Raw genomic sequence first — 20,121 nt, forward strand, 5'->3', positions numbered from 1 at the left:
TTACTGTTTATAGAGCTCAAATTCAAAAATTCTACCTAGGCTTTGTGCAGAAATTAATCTTAATTGTAGCTATACACTATAGACAGTGCCAAAACACTACATTAGGTTTATAATTTTCACAACCAACCTTACTACAATTATTCATTGTGTCAGTTGTGTGTGCTTTTGCTCTTGTGGCAGGAAATGCAGGACAGAACATGTACTGGAGAGTTATGTTGATTCCATCAGATTTGCACTGTGCACACATCTCATGGAAAACACTGCTCTGTCCTTACCTCCTTTCCTGAATGTCACCTCTTTAGCCCCTACTTCTCAGGCTTAAACAGGAAATGTTCCCTACAGCCCAGCGGGTCGACTGTCCCTAGATAAGCACATCAGACATCCTGCAGAGCAGCAAGAAATGGAACAAAGTCAACATAAGGCAGTTTGATAGCTGAGCCCTCAGATAACAAATGCCAGAAAGAGAATCTAGAATCAACAATATGGTTCACTTCACTTTACTGCCATTGAAATGTAGAACAATTGTTCACATTACACAATACTAAATGTTAATGGGCTAGTTAAGCCCATTAAGAGTTGGTTATGTAGTGTATTGTTTGTGTGAGGTAAATGAGACCCATGCAAGATTGTTTTCTACTTCATGTATCATAGAAATCCTAAAGCTGCTGACTTATGGATTTTCAATAAAAGTTTGCATACACAAACACTCACAGACAAATGTCCATACTTACCTGACAGTTACCTTGTTCTTTTCATAGACGGTACCTCATCTTGCTTGTTTTCCTTTTAGTTTTGTCATCATCGTTCTTCTCTCTCTCATCATTCATCTGTTTACCCAGAATACTCGGCTCGTGTCCAAAGTGTCATCCCCAGCATGACCTCTTCTCAGTCTGAGCACCGCCGTTCTCACTCCCTCTCTGGTTGGTTCTTCCATCCTGTCTGAAGGAACACTGAAAAGAAAAAGGAGAGGTCCTTTTTCTCCCCCAAATGTTCCTTCAGTCCAAGTTTAAGTCTGTATCTGCTTTGCCTTTGAGTGTGTGGGCTTTGGTTTGCAATTTAATGATTTCTTATTCCTTGTTTACTAATTGACTGTCCTGTCCGCAGCTGCTCAGGTCTTTTTGTTTCAATTCTTACGCATATTTTTCATTTTGCCATCAATATGCAGAGCAGCAGCATTATCATCAAACTAACCACTTATTACTATCTGCATACATCCTCACCATTCATCCCTGTTTGTTCTGTGTTGAAGATTTCTACCTCAAGGTTAGGGAATTACCTCAACTGTGGCGTAGAAAAAAAAAACCCAATTGGATAATGTTAAAGTTTCACAAGAACGACACAGGGGAAGCACAAAGGAGGCTCTGTCCCTTGCCAAGAGAGTGCATGTCACAAGATCCATTTTGCCAAACTCTGGGAACAATACCGAGGCCAGGATACACTGGCCTCATTCAAGGCTACTTTTTTCACTCGCACTATTTTGAAGATTTACAAAGGCAGACAAAGGACACCAAATCTAGGAGAGAGACCACAGTCCTAGTTGGAAACATCACTAAAGCCGTGCGTGTCCAGTGGGAGCACAGCGACCACAAAGCAGACAGGACTGTTCTGTTCAGGGCCCTGGGGTGTCAGGGGCCAGGCTGGCCTCTTTACTGCAGACAGCACTATCCTTTTTAGTGATGCAACACTATGTCAGAGTTCAATGTTACAGAATAGATCTTCCGTTGTAAAGTTGGAATACAGTTGTAATTAAGTCTTATCTGCTGTCATCTTGAAGTTTAAATTTCATAAAGATTATAAAGAAACTATTACATACAGTTCTCTGAGTGATCAGGGCGGACTTTGCCAGGAATGCGATTTCCTCACTCTTACCTTAAATAACCCCTCTCAGTTGCAGGTGTGCACATATGGAGACTGTGGCTTCCCTCCCTTAAAAACAAAAAAAGGATCACCTATCAAGTTTATGTTTTTGGAATGAACCCCATGCTTATCCGCAAGATGACTAGATTTTAAATAGCAGAGAAATGGAAGAAGAAAGAAAAAGAAATGTCAGTCCTCGAGAATCTCCAGCCATCCCAGCTGGAAACCATTAGCCGTTGCTAGCGCAACAGCGCAATGTTTGATAGTACTCTGCTGTAGAGCAGTGCATCGTGGGTACATCTGGTTTTCAGTTTCCAGGCTCGTTGCGATGGTGGGTGTGTTTCTGTTTGGGGGTGTTGAGTACATGCTTTTCGAAGCTGTCAGTTCCAAGATTTTTTGAGCAACACCCTGTCAACCCCAAACTATGTGACGCTAGAGATAAATCAATCGTTCTTACAGATGGCATGATCGGCTCTCGTTTATTTCTATCTAGTAAGTAAAAATAATACATCAAATACATAGATTGATAATACCATTATTAGATTTTGGTAATAAAACACATGATTTTGGTAGGTAACTTTATAGATATGAGCCAGAATTTTGCTCCCTCACTTCAAAGTAAAGTTCAGTGAAGGGGATGTTAATATTTTCACAGTTTCCACAACAGTCAGGCTCTTAGGGTGTGTCTACATGTTGTTTTTCCATGCATAGAAAGGTTTCGGTATCAAACTGACTTTGAGTAACATTTTTAAGGTCACTATCAATTTCTGTTTGTTTTCAGTTTCTCGATGAGATCATTCCACCTTGACTAAGAAATTGTCTCATTTAGGTATGAAGGAGAAGCTCTAAGAAAGTAACAATAAGATTCAGCTCCATTAAACATACATCCAAATGCTTCAGAGACAGAATTTGAAACATCAAGAAAGTAACATTTAAAAAACCTCAGGGTAAGCTGCCTCAGCACAAACAACACCACAGAATGTATGCCTAATTTCCCCATTTGTTTCCTAAACCTATTGTACGTCCCCTTTTTCTCCCATTAACCTTCATCTTGATCCAAAATGTAGGGCAGCCAGTGATAGTCTTTCACATTGGCTTTGCCGCTTTGGCCAGAATTTCATGCTTTGCTACCTCGACCCGCCAGTCAATGGCATCACATATTAGCTTGAAGCTCTTAACTCAAATCCTGTTTGTTTTATGCTGGTAGCTTTCGCTCTCTCTGTGGCTCTCTCAGTTCAAACCAGATTAGCTGAAATGAGCTTACTGGCTGCTTTGAGCCTCAGCCAGAATTGGCCACACTGACACATTAGATAACCTATAACAGCTTGCACCAGTGTATCAGAAAGTCTTGATCATTTGTGTGAGAGATTTGTTTCCCCCTGGCATTCCAAAAACTTGTTACTTATTATACTTTCAGCTGATGGGGTGAACATCACATTATGTAACACATTGCCAAGGTCAAGTTTTTATTTTCCCTCTGAAACACTTAACGGTTTGTGTGCTTTGTTTTTGTTGAGGATATCATTCGCAGAGTGGGTTAATAATGAATTTGAGATTATTTGTCAGAATCTAACCTTGTGTGCATGTTAAATTCTAAACATTTAAGAACCACAGCCTCCCACAAATCCTTTGCAGTGTTTGATTGTCGGCAAAATGCACATGATGGCCTGTGCAGTGAGCACTCACAATGGCTGACAACCATTAACCTCTGATGTCGGTGATGAAATTGATGGATGAAAGCAGTGGGACGGAGCAGCAGGGACCAGCCTTTGCTAAAATGTAATGCTCATCTGTGTGCCATCTCAGGTGTCCAGGCCCGTGCTGCATCCTTGGATGAGCCTGCAACTCTGCCCCGTCGTCGCATCACCAGCGAAGGCCAATACCAGAACGGTCCTGATGACGGTCCCTCTCCTGATGTCCCAGTTCGCTCCCCCATCCGCTGTGTTTCTCCAGAGTTCGTCAATGCCATAGCGATGAACCCAGGCGGACGACCTAAGGAGGTAGAAAGCATACATTTTGGGACATGTTTTCCCACTTATTACTTGTGCAATGATGGGTTTTCTTCATTTAATTGTTCTGCTCCCCAGAGACACATGCACAGCTATCGTGAGGCCTTTGAGGAGATGGATGGTGGCCCCATCAGTCCTACACCCACAATTGGTGGTGAGGTGTTACCCCAAACCCCTGCCTTCCCCATCACGCCGCAAACCCCTTACTTCAACCTGTGTAAGTTCGCCCTATGGCTGACAGAGGGCACTGTGGAGCTCAAGCCTAATTACTATTTCCATTCAAAATGATAATACAATTTTTACCAAATCCTAACTAGAGGTTGTATTTAACAACAGAACATTATTCTTATCTTGAGATTAGTTTTGAGATTTGTGCAGAGAGTTATCCATTGAAACAAATACCCAGGATTAATAAATTATTCCAAACGTCTACAACCACATATTTAATCATATTTCAAAGTTACTGGTCAAAAGTGGCAGCCTGCCTCTTGAAATACCATCTAGGTTTCTGGTGGTGAAAGTCCTTTTTTTTTTTTTTTTTTTTTAATAAAAAAAGTACTACACAAGAAGTCATATTATATCTTGAGGAATTTTACTTACATTCACTCTTGAATGGCAATACTATTCTAACTATTGCCTTATCTCATTTTCATTCAGATTGTAAATGGGCTGCATTTCCAATGTATAAGTGGGAAGCTGTAGCATTCTGGCCTCGTGCTGGCTCATCGAAATGCCTGAGTGGCCAAATCTCATGCAGACTGAATCCTTCTTTTCTCTTAAGAATGTTTGCTGTCATCAATCAGTAGATGCAGAATAAGAAAAAAAAAAAAGAGGGGAAGAGAGACAAACGCCATGTCAGTTTAGTGTAACTGATCCTGCTACTTGATCACATGTAATCTTACTTTCTTTTCTTTCCAGCCTGTCTCATGTCTGTTTCACAAAGAAAAAATATCTTGATCTCATAAGAACTTATTTAAGTCAAGAAAACAAAAGAATTTGATAGACAAACACACACAGAGTCACCCACCCATCTTCCCTGTCTTAACCCCGTCTCTCAGTCTCAGATACACCCCACGCTAAAACAAGACTCATGTATTAGGTAACGTGTCCTTTGCCAACTCTACCAATTACCTCATCCAGTCCTCTTGCCTATCTCCCCCAGGGCACACCCATAAAAGTTAGTCATAAAAACACACCATATTTTTAACACCCGCTCTGTGGCATAACATCCCTCCTTCCCCTCAAAGAGGGAACATTGCGTACGCAGTGACACTGAGCAGTAACTTTGTCTGACATAGACAAAGAATGTTGAATCTTGCATAAACGAATTGGGACAAATTAAAATCAAACTGTTGCATAACGTAAGCATTTGTGAGAAAACATGCAAGTTCCTTCATTGTTTGTGTTTTTAATGGAACAGATTCTTTTCCCATAACCAAGCACAAAATGCCGTTAACTGCCATCAGTTAACTGAGATTAGTTTTGCAGTTATTTGCAAAATGTATTTATACTGCATGGTTAGCTAACTGATAAGTGCACGTGACACCACTAGATGGGATTTACTTCCCATTACACACACATACACGTCATCTGGAGTAGTGTGTCCTAAACTCACATTCCCAAATGTACACTACCTGCCCCACACGCCACCCACCAGTAAACGTGGGGCATCTAGGTTGTAAGTACAAAGAATTGATTTGGATTCTTTGGTAAGTGGAGGGTGCATGTCTCTCTACCGGAGTTCCACTGTCCCAAAATGTCAGCCAAATTCATCCCAAATCCTCTGATCCCTGTCCCTTCCCTCTGCCCGAGTGAGCCTTGACCCATCACTTGTCCCAATCCTGCACTGCTTTGGCATGAGAGCCACACGAGAGCAGCAATGGCAACAAAACTGACGTGATGTAGAGCAACACACAAACCCCTGGATGGATGGATGGATGGATGGATAGATGCACTTTCATAGATTGACATAGGCAAAAATTAACACGTTTTAACACATGCAGACACAAATGCACATAAATAGACTCATACAAGTAAAGCATGACGTACAGACACACAGTTATTGTAACTTTCACTCTCTCAGCAGCTGCTGCTCTCTGTGTTGCTGTTGTCATCTGTGTTTGGGTTCCTGTTGCCGCCTTGTTTCACTGCAACCAGCACCTTGCCTGCCCTCCCCCAGCAGTTTAAAAGTACTCAGTCATTCATGTCTCGTCTTTGATAATTATGCTAGCAATTGTCTTTGTTTTCCCTCCACATGATTATTTGTGTTTGTGCTGGAGGGGAATGAAGGAGTATTTGGCATTGTAAAGGAAGACCCATTGATAAGGTGGAAAGAGTCGTGTTTAGTAACATTGGTTCACAGTTAGGATGATTATAAAGTCTAAAAACAACTACTCCTCATCTTTCAGAGACTGTGTCAAAGTTCCTGTTTTTTTATGGACAGCAATAAAGGAAAACCCTGGTATTTTTAAGCCTGGGCCCTATCTTTACAGATTTGGGGTTTGGAATGACTAATAGGTACAAAAGGTTTTGGAAGTAGATCGCCTCGGCCAGCAGCCATAAACAGGCTAAAGCTGTAATGTAATCCTATGGGACAACCTTGCCTTGGATTTATACGACCCTTTTTATTTAACCAGAAATAGCTGTTACATTGCTTGTTTAAAAGCCACCAGACTCCACAGACAAAAATAGTACTTTTACATCGTACAACCTGCCTACCACAGCCTTGGTCAGTTAGGGTTAGTTTTTAGTTTGTTTATGTAATTACGTGACTTTGGTTCTGGAAATGGTTGATGCGAATCCGAACACAAACACGTTAAAACACCAAAGTCACAGCAACAAACCTTGCTACGGCTGTGTTCTCTAAGGTACAATGGCTTTGATATGTAATAATGTGTAAAGATAGGACCTAGATTTAAAAACTGTTCTAAACTTTTCTATAAAGTTGTGGCATCCTTTAATTCAAAACAATACCATGTTATCATTTCGAAGAAGAAAAAGAAAATAAAACTAAAATAAGCAAAAACTCACAAATATAAAAGATGAACAACTGAGTAATACTAATCGGTTAGTAAAACATGATGAGTTCCCCATATGGGTTCAGTTTGACCCAGCTCTGCTTTGATGTCAACTTGTGTTTGACACGCTCCTTATTCTGCTGATGGTAGAGTGAGGTGGTGTCACTGCCGGTTTGTCACATTATCAGCCACATGCATGTTTTGCCCTCCCATCAGAGCATGAGCACACCCCTCTGAACATGTTGCTTTTGTGTGTCATCCTGTTTTGATGTGGATCTACAGTGTGTACAGTATTGTCTTGACAGCTGTTAACCTGTGCATATGATCTTCAAGACTGAAGGTCAACTTTAATCTGACTACATTTTGAATTTCAATTGGTTGTTTTTTATAGTCTGGAATAATTTTCTATTTTATTTGATTAATTCTAGTTGGCCTGTTTCAACAGGTAGCAGCTATCAAGATTTGTCTGTGATTTGTGATGTTGTGTGGTGATAATTGTCCCATTCTTTTCAGGCCGGTCCCCTCCTGGTCTTGCCAAGACTCCACTGTCAGCCTTGGGTTTGAAGCCTCACAACCCAGCAGAAATCCTCCTCAATCAAACAGGCTCAGGTTGGTTCTAACACTCACTTGATCAAAAGTACAACCTTTGGTGGCCACTCTGGCAACCGAGTCATAGAGAGGATAACTAGGCAAGAACTACAGTATAGCCAAGTTTCTGTGTGTGCAGTATACTTTTTTTGTATGTGCAACTGGAAGGTAAATAGGAACACTTGACCACTAGTATATTCCTCATTCCTTCCCTGCCGTACACAAACTTCTTATTAACACCAAATTAAATGGGTACTGTAAAGAAAGAAACATTCTTTCCAGCTGTTGCTTTACATTACTCTGTTTCTCTGGATTATTTCCAATGATGCTCCACAGATGATGAGAGCAGTGAAAGTGAGGAAGGTAAGAGTGCTGCTGTAATGCCATAGATCATCATCAACAGTTAAGGTTTTAATATCCTCCATCCCATTTTTCTCTCTTTCCCTATTATTAAGCTGTAGTCCACCACCATAACACTATTTCATGTCAGCAAAAATCACACCCACTCTCACGGCAGCACACACTGTTATAGGCATATTATTTCCATCTAGTGCCATTCTGTTGGTAGACATCAATTTCCAGTTTTCTTTTGTGCATTATATAACCCTCACTCTTGCTTTTTTAAAATCTAATTATGCTTAAAACCCAGTTTTATGGGACAAGTCTTACAGTCAAAGCAGGAACTGTCAAAAACACAACTACAATGCTACAAAGCTAAAAGGATAAACAAATACAGACATAAACGCAGAAGTGAAGTAGAGACTATTTCTCTCACATGCAGCACCAAGAAGTTATGTTGAGTCTGTGGCAAGGTCGGCGGCAGTAGGCGGAGAGCAGCCCACGTCACCTCGGAGCCTTAGCCCACCAGGAGAGACTACAGGCCAGCAGAGAAGTCCAAGTCCCTCCTCCCACACACTGAACCCACCTCTGTCCAGCAGCAGCCCCATCCAGAGTTCACAGGGGTAAGCGAAATAAAGCTCTTTTAATTTTTTGGTTCACGGTCAGAGTTTAAGTTCTGAAGTTAGTGAATGTGTTTACAGAACACAAGACTTCATGGTGTTTGATAATAAATGGCAGTCTTCTGGAGCCATAGGTGGCTTCTTCTCTTTGAAGGACATTTGCAGGCAATTTATCATTGTTGTGACTACTATGCTCTCTACTCAAACATTCAGATTTTCCACTTAGATAGGTACAAATAAACTGATGAATGCTTTTTAGTCTGCAAAGTCATGCACTCAAACAGTTGATGTATGCACCCCTAAATTTCTTCAAAATGAAAACTTTGCCCAACTAAGGAAGCGCACAAAAACTTGATTAACAAACTTTTCCAATTCTCTTCCAGTGATCACCCCTTAACAGAGAGCAGTGTTAGCACTCCGTCCCAACCCACTACTGATTCGGGCTTCCGATCCCAGGCTACAGACCACGCCACCCCAACCCCCTCATATCAAGCCCTGAATACTTCCACTCCCTCCTACCTAGACTCCAGTTCTCCGACCTCTTCTTACCTTGGCACTACTACACCTACACTGTCCTACCTTGGCCCCAACACCCTGCTGGGGAGCTATGGGGCCTCAGATCCTAGCCCGCTCCCCTCAGAACCCTCCCAGGCAATGCTCAACCATGGAAGTCCCAATGCACAGTACCGGACCAACATCCTTGGCTCCTCCCACAACCCCGTCCTCCAGCAGCACCAAAGTGTTAATCAGGATGGTTCGAACATGGGCCAGCAGACATCACCAGCTAATGGCTTTGAGGTGGGTATGGTAGGTGTCAGTGGCAGTCCCATCCTTGGTCGTCGTCTGTCTCAGGGAGCTCAAAGCAGCCCGGTCCTCAGCAGACAGGCCTCTTTGGGACAGGGGTCTCAGCGAAGCCCAATCCTCAGCAGACAGCCGTCCTTGGGCCATCCCATGCAAAGCAGCCCTGTGCTCAGTCGACAGCCATCTATCACACATGCCCAAGGAAGTCCAGTTTTGGGCCGTCACCCGTCTGTATCACAAGTATCCCAGAGAAGCCCCAGTTTGGAACGCCACCCCATGCACAGCGGTTACACCACCCCAGATGAGAGGCACGGGAACCTGTCACGTCAGAGCAGCTCCTCGGGCTACCAGGGACCACCCACTCCTTCCTTCCCCATCTCACCTGCAGGCTACCAGGATGGAGGGATGATGGGCATGGGTGTAGGGTTTCGGCAGGGTAGTCCAGCACCTGGTTTCCAGCCCCAGCTTCCAGAGAAGAGGCGCATGTCGAGTGGCGACAAACCAAACGGAACTCTGTCCTATGGCACGCTGAACGGGAAGATGATGTCTCCAGTGAGTGGTGGAAGCACTCCCAGCTACTTCCACACCCTCTCTGACTTCTCAAGGTTCAATATGCCTGGTAAGGACATAAATTATCTGGAGTGACATGAAAACATTTTGGAGTTTTTCTCTGATGCTTCCTCCTTCCTAAAACAGCCAGATCAGGGCACTAAAGCAGTGGAGTATCATACATTCCAGTGAATTGGCAGCTAGCTCCGTGCTTGTGTTGTCGTTTTAGTCCATTTTGAGTTTAATGATCTCTATCAAGGAGGTAGATACAGACAGACAAAGCTTGGCATACAACGCATACTAACACTCCAATATACAATATCACACCACCTATTCAACAGCCAAATATGTTGAGTGCATATCACAATTTAAGGGTGTTTCTTAAGGGATGTGTATTGTCTTTTGTGAACATCACCTTCTGAGACATTCTTTTTATTTTCGTCACAGATGGAAGTCCTGAGAGTAGGCTGAATGTCAAGTTTGTTCAAGACACGTCCAAGTTCTGGTACAAGCCAGACATTTCCAGAGAGCAAGGTAAGAAAGACTTTCCCCTCAAATGATCTTCAGAGTTTAATTTGTACTTTGTGCCCTCTGGGGATCGGCTGGTTCAGTGTGTGCCAATGTGACAAAATGCTTAGCCCATTATATTCAGAGGTAAATGGCTAACCTCGCAAACAAGATACAAGCATAGTTTGGAGTGAAGTGAATTGCATTGCTGGAATGGTTTGAAAAGTTTGTATAGATGTTCTAGTATTGCTTTGCAATGTAGAACTGGGTCACCATTGGTTTTTATTAGTTTTTGTTAGTATTCCGATGAAGCATTTAAAATGTGGTTGGGATGATTGAACTTGAGCACATTATTCAACTTAAACTCTAAAGTCATGACATTAAATGTCAAACAAGCCCCAACATGATCACTTTTGATAAATGTATGTACACACATAAGCAATGATGAATACGTGTGGAGACAAAAATACACACATGCACACACATAGATATCTACACATCTCTGTACTTATGTGTTTGGTTGTGGGGTCAGTGGCTATTGGCTGTCCCATCTGCATTTGCTCATGGCCCGTATTGGATTATATCATGTTAAGTACAAGCATATGTTCAACTGCAATGACATCACACATGCATACACACAGTTTATAGTTAGTGCCATGCACTCCCAGAAGAAAAGCCACACCATATGTAGAGAATTAGGGAACATCTGCATGTGTTGCTCATCTCATCCATCTTCCTTCCTTAAACCATCACATGTGGACAGGCTGAGGCATTGAACTAAAATAGAGAAGTAATGAATCTCAAACTCTTCTCCTTGAACAATGGAGTGTCTAAAACAAAGTGTCATGTTAGAAGGTGTAGTTTCAATGAAATACAGACTGACAGTATTTTTAAACAAAGGGTCAGGACTTACTCCTTTGCTCCTTGCTGTACTTTTTGCTACCTTTTTCTTTAGTTCACCTTGATCCTTTAATGAGCTGACTTTCTGACCTCCAAAATCTGTTCAGTGAGTCAGAACTGTGCTGTTATGCATGTGTCATGTTTTCAGTACTAGTACAGCCTAATACCAGTTAGACTGTACTAGGACACAGCAGTACATTACCATGCTAAGACACTTACAAACACAATTCTATAATTTCAGTTGTTAGCAGGTATATTTTTAACCATGTTTACCATCTTTGTTTGCGTACAAGCATTTTTTAATTAGAAAGTTTTGCAGTTGTTTGGTATTGGACAAAGTCAACTTTTCATCTGTATTCATCAAGTCAAAATTTAAGAGAATCACCAAAGTCATGACAGTTGAACTTGTAGCAAATTTCATGGCCATCGATCTGGTAGTTGAGACATTTCACTAAGTCATTGTGTGTGGACAATGAATGCCTTCACATAATTGCTCTTGAGATTTTTCAGTCTGGACCAAAGCAGTGGATTGACAGTCTTTGCCATCAATATAGCCAAGCTGAACTGATCATGGACACTATCCTCAAAACAAATATTATTACCCTCAAAAATAATGTTCTGATATGAATTAACTGAATGTCCATTGCCTTACAGCCATTGGCCTGCTGAGAGAGAGGGAGCCTGGAGCCTTTGTTATTCGGGACAGTCACTCATTCAGGGGGGCTTATGGCTTGGCTATGAAGGTAGCCTCTCCTCCACCCTCAGTGCATCCAAACAAGAAAGGTAGGGGGCAGGATGGTGGTGTGAATGAATGGCTAATTCAAAGCAGTTACTAATGCAACAGGTATTCAGTTGAGCTTCACTAGTGTTTTGTGTAGCTCTTCTTTCTTCACTTTTTGGTCTTTGGTCAGGGTGGAGACAGAGGTAAAGCTAATATCTTAATACCAAACTTCTGAGCAGATGTCTCTGTGTTAATCAGCTGTGTATTACCAAGACACACTCACCCCCTCCCTCTCTTTTGTTGCAGGTGACATCAGCAATGAGCTGGTGAGGCACTTCCTGATTGAAAGCAGCCCTAAAGGGGTGAAGCTGAAGGGTTGCCCCAACGAGCCTTACTTTGGTCAGTTGAAGCATGCTGCTCTCTCCTCCCTCTCAAAGACACATTCACAATTTACAATTACAGTATTGACTGAAGTGATCTAATTCATGTTCTCCCTACTAATTACACTCCAAGGCTGTATGATGTGTGTGTCTGTGTGAATGCACTGAAAGAAATGGAGCTCCTCTGCCAAATCTAAAAAGGGGAAAGCTGACGTCAGAAAACTTTGTCTTGCTTCTCCTTGTTTCTTCTTCCTCCTGTCTTCAACCCATAACTCCGTTCATCACTGATGGGTGCAGCTGCTGTGTGTGTGTGTGTCTGTCTGTCTGTCTGTCTGTGTTTCTACATTACTATCAGTTTATTTTTGCTACCATTGTAAATCTATAAACCCTATTTAACAAAATCCATCCAACCTAAAGAGATGAATTATGGGGAGTAATGGGCATCTTGACAGGGATAGCTTTTGTCAGTCACTATGAAAATTATCAAAGGGGAATTACGTCACTTTTACTGTACTATCAAAGTCTGTTTAAAGATGTTAGGGAATGCTATGATGGCAACCTTTTCAAAGATTTATTGCTAACCTTCTGTATCATAACAAAGTATAACAACGTAAACTTGTCCAACAAAAACAGATTTTACTGCCTTGTCAAACTGGCATGTAAAATTATTGGAGTAAGTCAGGTTCAGCTACCTGACATCTATCATCAACAGGTTCTTAGGAAGGCCATGGCCATTCTGCATTGTTCTGAGCACCCCATGCAGAGGGAGTTTGAGTTATTACCATCAGGCCGTTGTTTTAGGATACCTGCAGGAAGGACTAAGACTTGAGGGATCCTTTGATCCAGTAGCCACTGGTCTGTTGAACTCCACTAAATGAAATACTGAACCTTCATACTGACATTAAATCGACACAAACTATAATCTGCTGTTTCTACACTTTACTTGGCTATTATCTACTGTTTTAACTTGATCGTGTACCGTCTGATTTGTATTTTTTCTATTTTGCTTTTAAAGTTGATGTGATTGGACTGCTTGGCTTATTGTGGCTGAAAAAAACATAATTTCCCACTGGGATAATAAAGCTGAACTGAACTGTACTACCTCATTTGTGGGAAGGAGTTGTTTAGATTGCATCCTTCTGTGACTCCAGAGGTAGCTGTGTGAAGTCTGATAAAGTGATGTCCTGCTTATTTCTGACTTGTGTCTGTGCCTTGTGTCTGATTGACAGGCTGTCTGTCTGCCTTGGTCTACCAACATGCCATCACACCACTGGCCCTACCCTGCAAACTCCTCATCCCTACTACAGGTCTGTGGATTCAAATGTGTGATCTGTAATGTTTACTTTTGAGTAAATGAGTACTCTTTGTATAACATTATTTTAGTATTATTTGAGTACATGTTTAATCACATAATGTTTGAGTATTAACGTATTTTTAAAAGGCATAATGACTATAGCATATATAGTCTATCAGTGGTTAGACTGGATCCTATAATTAACAGTAACAGTCATGTGAGTGAGGGAGAAATGATGAAAATGGAGATTTACTGTGAGTCAAACAAAACATATGCTGGTAACTTCCTCTCTCTAGATCTCATTGAGGAGATACCAGAGGCTGCAACGCAAAATCCACTGGCTGACAGGCTGAAACAAGGAGCAGGTAAAAATTCAGTTCATCGTTAAAAGTGGTCCTATGACTCGATTTTCAGACCGAAATAAAGCCAACACAGCTTTGAGAGTCTAGGACATTAATGGCAACATTATTAGTGTGTCCTCAATCATCCTTTTCACTTATTCTGACAACATGACATCCTTGTTATCCCAGTGCAGAGGGCCCCTGCTGATTCCCATGGTAAACACTGTGCACTTTTATTTGGAAAGCTACATCTGGAATGTGCATCCTATCTGTTTGTCGTTTGTCTGTGTATGTTTTAACCTGCACAAATGAAGACAACTCGTTAATGGGCCTGTGTAACAGAATTCCTTGATGTTTTGGGGGTTTTGTCTGTTAACATTAGTGTCCAGCTTCTTGTCCATAACAGACAGAATGTTTTATGTGGAATGATTTGTTTCTAAAATGGTTTGACCCCAGCTTTGCTCCAGACAGCATGCTCTCTAATGAGAAGAAATCAATATTTTTGCATGAACAGGTCAAAACAGGCATTAGTAACATTTTGAACAGGATTCATTTTGGAATAAATAAGATTCCTATAGGTTCGTCTCAGAATGAGAGTTCCATTGTCCATTTCAAATTTCCACCTCTGTTGCAGTCTTGAGATAATTTCTTTTGTTGTCTGACTGGGACATCAATTCTCTTCCCAGCATGCAACGTGCTCTACATCAACTCAGTGGAGATGGAGTCCCTGACTGGCCCTCAGGCTGTTGCCAAGGCCATATCTGAGACACTGGCCGCCGCTACACCACCTACTGCCACCGTTGTGCACTTCAAGGTGTCTTCACAAGGCATCACACTGACTGACAACCAGAGGAAGTAAGTCTGGGTAGCACCTGCCCACTGTCCACTTGAAATGTTTCAGACATGCCTCACAAGTGAAGCACTGCATGACATCAGGAAATTTTAATGCAGATGGCATTAGATGTCTGAACACATACTGTTTTTGAAGGGCAAGTGTAAACATGGGCCACTGCACATAATCAGGAGCAATAAATAACTGTCAACATGTGACTGGAGGATCAGAGGTCTGAGTAGGTGACTCAGTATTTCAATCAAGGGCCCAATTTTGGTTTGTGTAGGATATGTAAAACTAGGCCTATTAAGCTTGAGGGGAAATGAGCTGCTACATCACACAGGAAAGGCCACATATTTAATGAGTGAGGGGAGTGTATAAACGTTGATCTAGTAACTACAGAGACAACACAATGGAAAGAGAAAGTCTTTCTAAGTTGGGAAAAGCAGAGACAAACAGCCCACTCAGTCACAATGAGGCACTGTGTGACGCTGCACTGCCGGTCAGACACTGCGCTGAAGTTAGTTAATCATCAGCTGCACACACGTTTTACCTGATGGAGCCTGGAATAATTGAAGTTAGTTTGAGGATTATATCGAGCTGGACCGATAATTGATGGTTGTGATCAACTGACCAATTTCCAGGTGGAAACCAGGTATTGGCCACTCATTTATTAGCATTGAAACTTGTGCCCACTCCCTCCAGATAAAACTAGTTTTGACGAACTGTGTTTTTTTTTTTTTTTACTAATATTCGGGTTTGCTGTTTTTTAGGCTTTTCTTCCGGCGCCACTATCCTAGCAACACTGTCACGTTCTGCGATACTGACCCTCAGGACAGAAAGTGAGTACAGTGACTTGAAAGTGATAACTTAAAATGCCATTCATGGTTTGTTTTAGGCTCCACATGTGCAAATTTACTGATGTGTTCCATGAATCTGGACATCCAAACTCTTGTCATCCTTAATAGCTCTTTGTCAACTGTTTTTATTATTACGACTGCTATTATAGGTTATGAGTCCACAGCTCATCAGTATGTAGCCGTCTTAAAGGAATGTTTTCTTTAAACCTTTACAGGTGGAACAAGCCTGAGGGAGGCACAGCCAAGTAAGTCAAATTCTGCTTAGATTACAATTCTACCGTTAATCTGACACATCCATAGAATGAGGGATTAACATGAATAACATGACTCAGTGTGGGACGTTTGCTACATTTGTCCAAAGGACCAAACCAAATGGAAGAAAAGCAGCACAGCTTAAAATGGCCTGTTTTTTTAGCTGGAGCTAAAATTTTATGTCTGAACAATTTATGCTATCATTTCTCAATCTGAGACGCAATAAGATTTAAGCAGCCAATAATCATTATTAAGTGGACTGTGTATATTTAGTTTTCTATCTCAATGATACATACATATTTGCTCAAAAAACCGTCCTATTATGGGATGAGTGAAACACTTGTCTGCTCAAAACTGCAAATCAGATTAAATGTAATTCATTAAAAATAAACCAATTTTGTGCCCCTGCTAGTAATTTGCAAGGAGGTGGATTGTATTATAAAGACCAAACATTTCAAATTCTTGATAATGAAAATCAATGGCAAAATAAAAATAACTAGTTTTCATAAACACTTCTAATCTAATTGTAAAGGTCTTTATGACAAAGTTAATTGCCTTTCTAAGTAAATCTTTAACACGGTCTTTCCAGGCTGTTTGGGTTTGTGGCGCGTAAGCAAGGAAGCACAACCGACAACGTCAGCCACCTCTTCGCTGAGATGGACCCTGACCAACCCGCCACCGCCATCGTCAACTTTGTCTTGAAGATGATTGCCTCCCAGAAACGATGAGCTCTGACAGCAAACCCTGGCGCTTTTTTTAATGCCTTTGGTTATTTTCTTTTCTTTTAATCACAGACACTTCCTTTCTGTTTTGGACTATTTAGCATTTGGTTTGACGCGTCACCTTATTTTTCCAGCTCTCTGACATTTACATGTTTGTTTGTGTGTGTGCGAAAGCAAATGAAAGAGAAAATGACAGAGTGTACGAGTGTGTGTGTGTGTGTGTGTGTGTGGCTTGCATGCATATGCTTTTCTTCTTGGACGGACTCCAGAATGGACCAGAGGAAGTGCAGGATGGGGCGTGGCTGTGTGTGACAATGGGACGGGAGGTGATTCTGATCTCCCTGGCAGGGTATCACATAGACAGGAAGAGAGAATGACATTGTGTGTGCAAATGTTATTTTTTTTTAGCGATTGTTTCATTTTTATTTTTTTAAAGAACAAGTCAAGTTGAGTGATGTAAAGGTGGATTGTAAATCTATCAGGCTTTTGACTGGTCAACCAAAGATTTTAAAAAAGTAGTCGGGGCGTGTATAGTGTGCCACTGTCAGAGGGTCGGAAGTATTCTTTTGTAAAACAAATATGGCTGCTTAATCAAAAATACTGAACTGTTTCTTTCTGTATGTACTGATACTGTAGGTCAATTCTACACCGTTGCCATCCTGCAAATGTTTCTGGACATTTCTGCAGCTGGTGAGGTCTGTGTAAATATTCTAGGTTGCTTTATGAGTAGGACTGTTCTCGATGACTTTTGGTGCCTGACTTTATTTTGTAATGCAGAGCTTTTTAAGGAAAAGAAGAACATGAAACTCCTCCAGGCTGTCTTAAATATGCAACTAGTAAAACTTGGAAATAAGGTTGTTCTCCAAAATTCCACAGGTCCTTCCCTGTTCGATGTAGTGGTGTCACTAAAGATGCAACAGCTGTTATTCCTTTAAAGTGCAGCTATAGTCTGACGATATCAGCTAATGCTATTTTTTCGGGGCATCTACGGTATTCCGTAAATGGGCCACTCAATCATTGCATCCACACAAAGTCTCTTGGATTGTTTTGGTCAGACAAGCAAAGAAGAGGATCAGCTTCCTCTTCCTGTTCACTCTGCGCAGCACATAGCCACATGGTTTTGCTCATTACTAAAGGGCATAAAGTTGCTTTGTGAAGACGATGTTCACAGAAAAGCGTTGTCCTCCTGTACTGCTCTTCAGGTTTCTGTTGAAAGGTTCCGTCAATAGAAAGAAGCTCTTTGTGTCAGCCGGCCAAAACTGTTAACACTCACACCTACCCAAAAGTAAGCTATACATATAAATATACATATATAGATATATATAAAAACTTCCAAACAGTGACTTAAGATATTTATTTTTTTGCTTTGTTGCTCTATGTTATCTTGTATACATGTATTATAAAGTATACATCAAGATTACTGAAAGCGAGGAGAAAAGATTGCTTTTTATTTTGGCTAAAGTCAAGTGCATTGACATATATAAAAGGTGTAAAGTGTGTGCATTTAAAAGTGTATCACTGTTTTTGAATGTTTTTTTCACAGCATTACTTCCTTTTGTTAACATTCTTGTTTTCTTGGGGAGGCTTTTTTTTTTTTTTTTTAGCGAGGGGAAATATTTTGTATGATTGTTGTTACTGAAGTTTGAATTGGAGTTATTCTAAAGTGATGCCAACACAATTGTTTTATTAACTTAAACCTGCCTAAAAAAATACATTGTCCAAGTTTAGCACTTAAATGTTGAAGTATTATCAGTGTGTTTCTGAAGATGTGGACATTGACAGACCCGTTTCATGTCGTCATTGCATGTGTGGAGGCAGAGTCCCTAGCTCCTGAATTGACACGCAGCACCTCAGCATGGGAACTCGCTCATGCAAAACAGTTCCGTTGGTAGCTGCTGCCCTCATGTGGTGTCCAATGATCATTACAAAGGAACCACTTTTATTCTAATACAGTGTTTTAGCTGTGATTATGGCACGTCAAAGGGTAAATGTTTGGGTTAAGTAATTTGATCACTGAGAAAATTAACTTAAAGAACTTTAAATTTAATGTTGATTCATATGCTAATTTTCTTAGCAAATGAGTTGCTTTTGTATTTTTAAGTCCCATTCAAGCATTGAGTAGTAGAGACTCCCTCCTTTATGCCTGATTCTCTAGATCAGTTGACAGCATGATGTAATCTGATTAAATAAGGGTTAGTTTGGGGGCCTACCCTCACTCCAATGTATTCTTCAAAAATAAAAAAATACAGCACTTACAAGGCTTTTATATCTGACTAGAATGTTCAATTATTTATTAGCAAGAGCCTGCATGCTCCAGTCGCATTGTTACATTAAGGCTGCTGACTGTAATCTGTACACAGCATCCTCAAGTCTTACTCAACCCAGCCCTTTTCAGAGAGATGCCCATAGGTAGTCATCAGGCTTTGATTTTCACGTGACGGCTGTGTCTCGTCTCTTATGAGACAGAAGAATCCATATTTTTGCCTACAAAATGCTTGTTGAGAAAAGACGACGTCCTCTACTTCAAACTGAATGTTAGCCATTTGTTTGCCATGATGGAAACTCCAGTGGCATCTGCTCACTTTGACAGATCAGTCTGGGCTGTAGAATGTGTGTGAATGAGCTACTATGCCTGTATAGAGCTTTGTCATTTTTTTTGGTTTGCTACATTGTATGGCTTTTATTATTTCTGATGGGAAAACACATTAAAAGCAGTACAAATCAAAATGTATTTGGTTTTCTTTTTTGTCTTTTAATGTAGCTTTCCGGTCACTCTACAGTAACTCTATGAGAGATTACAGGTTTAAAGTTAGTTTGCCACAAATGTGTTTGCTTTGTTTATTACGATTCTACTTATCTTTAGTGCTTCTACAGAGTTTTCCAAATATAGTATTTGATAATAAGTTTGGAATAAAAATTGCCATGATCTATTAGAGTTCTCAATTGTAGCGGTACACTAATAATCTCAAACAATTAACAATGTTGGACAGTAAAACAAATGTTGAAATTGCAATGAAAAGGGTGTATTTGTCTTCAAGCTGGATACATTTAAATGTACAAGACTAAATTAAAGCCCAAAAAAGAGGTCTCCACCACTGTGGAACGCAAGGTTGTTATTTGCCGATAAGAAAGAGATCACAACAACCTTACAAGGTATTTTAACTTAAACATGGGTGGCTTCCAACTCAACAACCTCAACGACTGGAAATCAGTCCCTTCCTAAAAGACTTATCACCAAAAAACAACCTATTTTTAATAATGCACTTTAGCTTGACCTTACTGCAATGTGCCGTTTAGATACAGAAATGTGGAAATGCCATTTAAGGCCATGACAACTTTGTGACAGCATTTAAGAAAAAGATCCTGTTTTACTTTTAGATTTCATTGCTGAAAAGAAACCTGAGTAAAGAGACCAAAATGATCACAGTGCATGTCACACACATTGTGAGCAGAATCTATTCCAGGAAAATGAGGCTCTTCTTTGTTACAGCCATACTTTGTGAATTATAGTAGAATGTCAACAAATGGCTTT

General features: G+C 40.8%; 1 protein-coding gene across 8 annotated transcripts in view; it reads left to right on the top strand.

The window, feature by feature from the left end:
* Nucleotides 1-19,320, top strand: part of tns1b (tensin 1b) — a 147,887-nt gene extending 128,567 nt beyond the window's left edge. For 5 of the 8 annotated variants that reach the window (XM_070838545.1, XM_070838551.1, XM_070838547.1 and 2 more), the window contains 16 exons: nucleotides 840-920; nucleotides 3,664-3,857; nucleotides 3,945-4,083; nucleotides 7,397-7,492; nucleotides 8,253-8,433; nucleotides 8,814-9,850; nucleotides 10,228-10,314; nucleotides 11,842-11,970; nucleotides 12,215-12,307; nucleotides 13,518-13,595; nucleotides 13,879-13,947; nucleotides 14,113-14,139; nucleotides 14,610-14,778; nucleotides 15,529-15,597; nucleotides 15,831-15,860; nucleotides 16,457-19,320. In XM_070838545.1, the coding sequence (XP_070694646.1) occupies nucleotides 840-920; nucleotides 3,664-3,857; nucleotides 3,945-4,083; nucleotides 7,397-7,492; nucleotides 8,253-8,433; nucleotides 8,814-9,850; nucleotides 10,228-10,314; nucleotides 11,842-11,970; nucleotides 12,215-12,307; nucleotides 13,518-13,595; nucleotides 13,879-13,947; nucleotides 14,113-14,139; nucleotides 14,610-14,778; nucleotides 15,529-15,597; nucleotides 15,831-15,860; nucleotides 16,457-16,595 (2,618 nt within the window). In that variant the 3' untranslated portion in view covers nucleotides 16,596-19,320. The remainder of the gene's footprint in view (nucleotides 1-839; nucleotides 921-3,663; nucleotides 3,858-3,944; nucleotides 4,084-7,396; nucleotides 7,493-8,252; nucleotides 8,434-8,813; nucleotides 9,851-10,227; nucleotides 10,315-11,841; nucleotides 11,971-12,214; nucleotides 12,308-13,517; nucleotides 13,596-13,878; nucleotides 13,948-14,112; nucleotides 14,140-14,609; nucleotides 14,779-15,528; nucleotides 15,598-15,830; nucleotides 15,861-16,456) is intronic. The other 3 variants (XM_070838549.1, XM_070838548.1, XM_070838550.1) reach the window with 3 other exon arrangements.
* The last annotated feature ends 801 nt before the right edge of the window (nucleotides 19,321-20,121 follow it).

The sequence above is a fragment of the Pempheris klunzingeri genome, chromosome 10 (genome assembly GCF_042242105.1).
Source record: "Pempheris klunzingeri isolate RE-2024b chromosome 10, fPemKlu1.hap1, whole genome shotgun sequence".
Lineage (NCBI taxonomy): Eukaryota > Metazoa > Chordata > Actinopteri > Acropomatiformes > Pempheridae > Pempheris > Pempheris klunzingeri.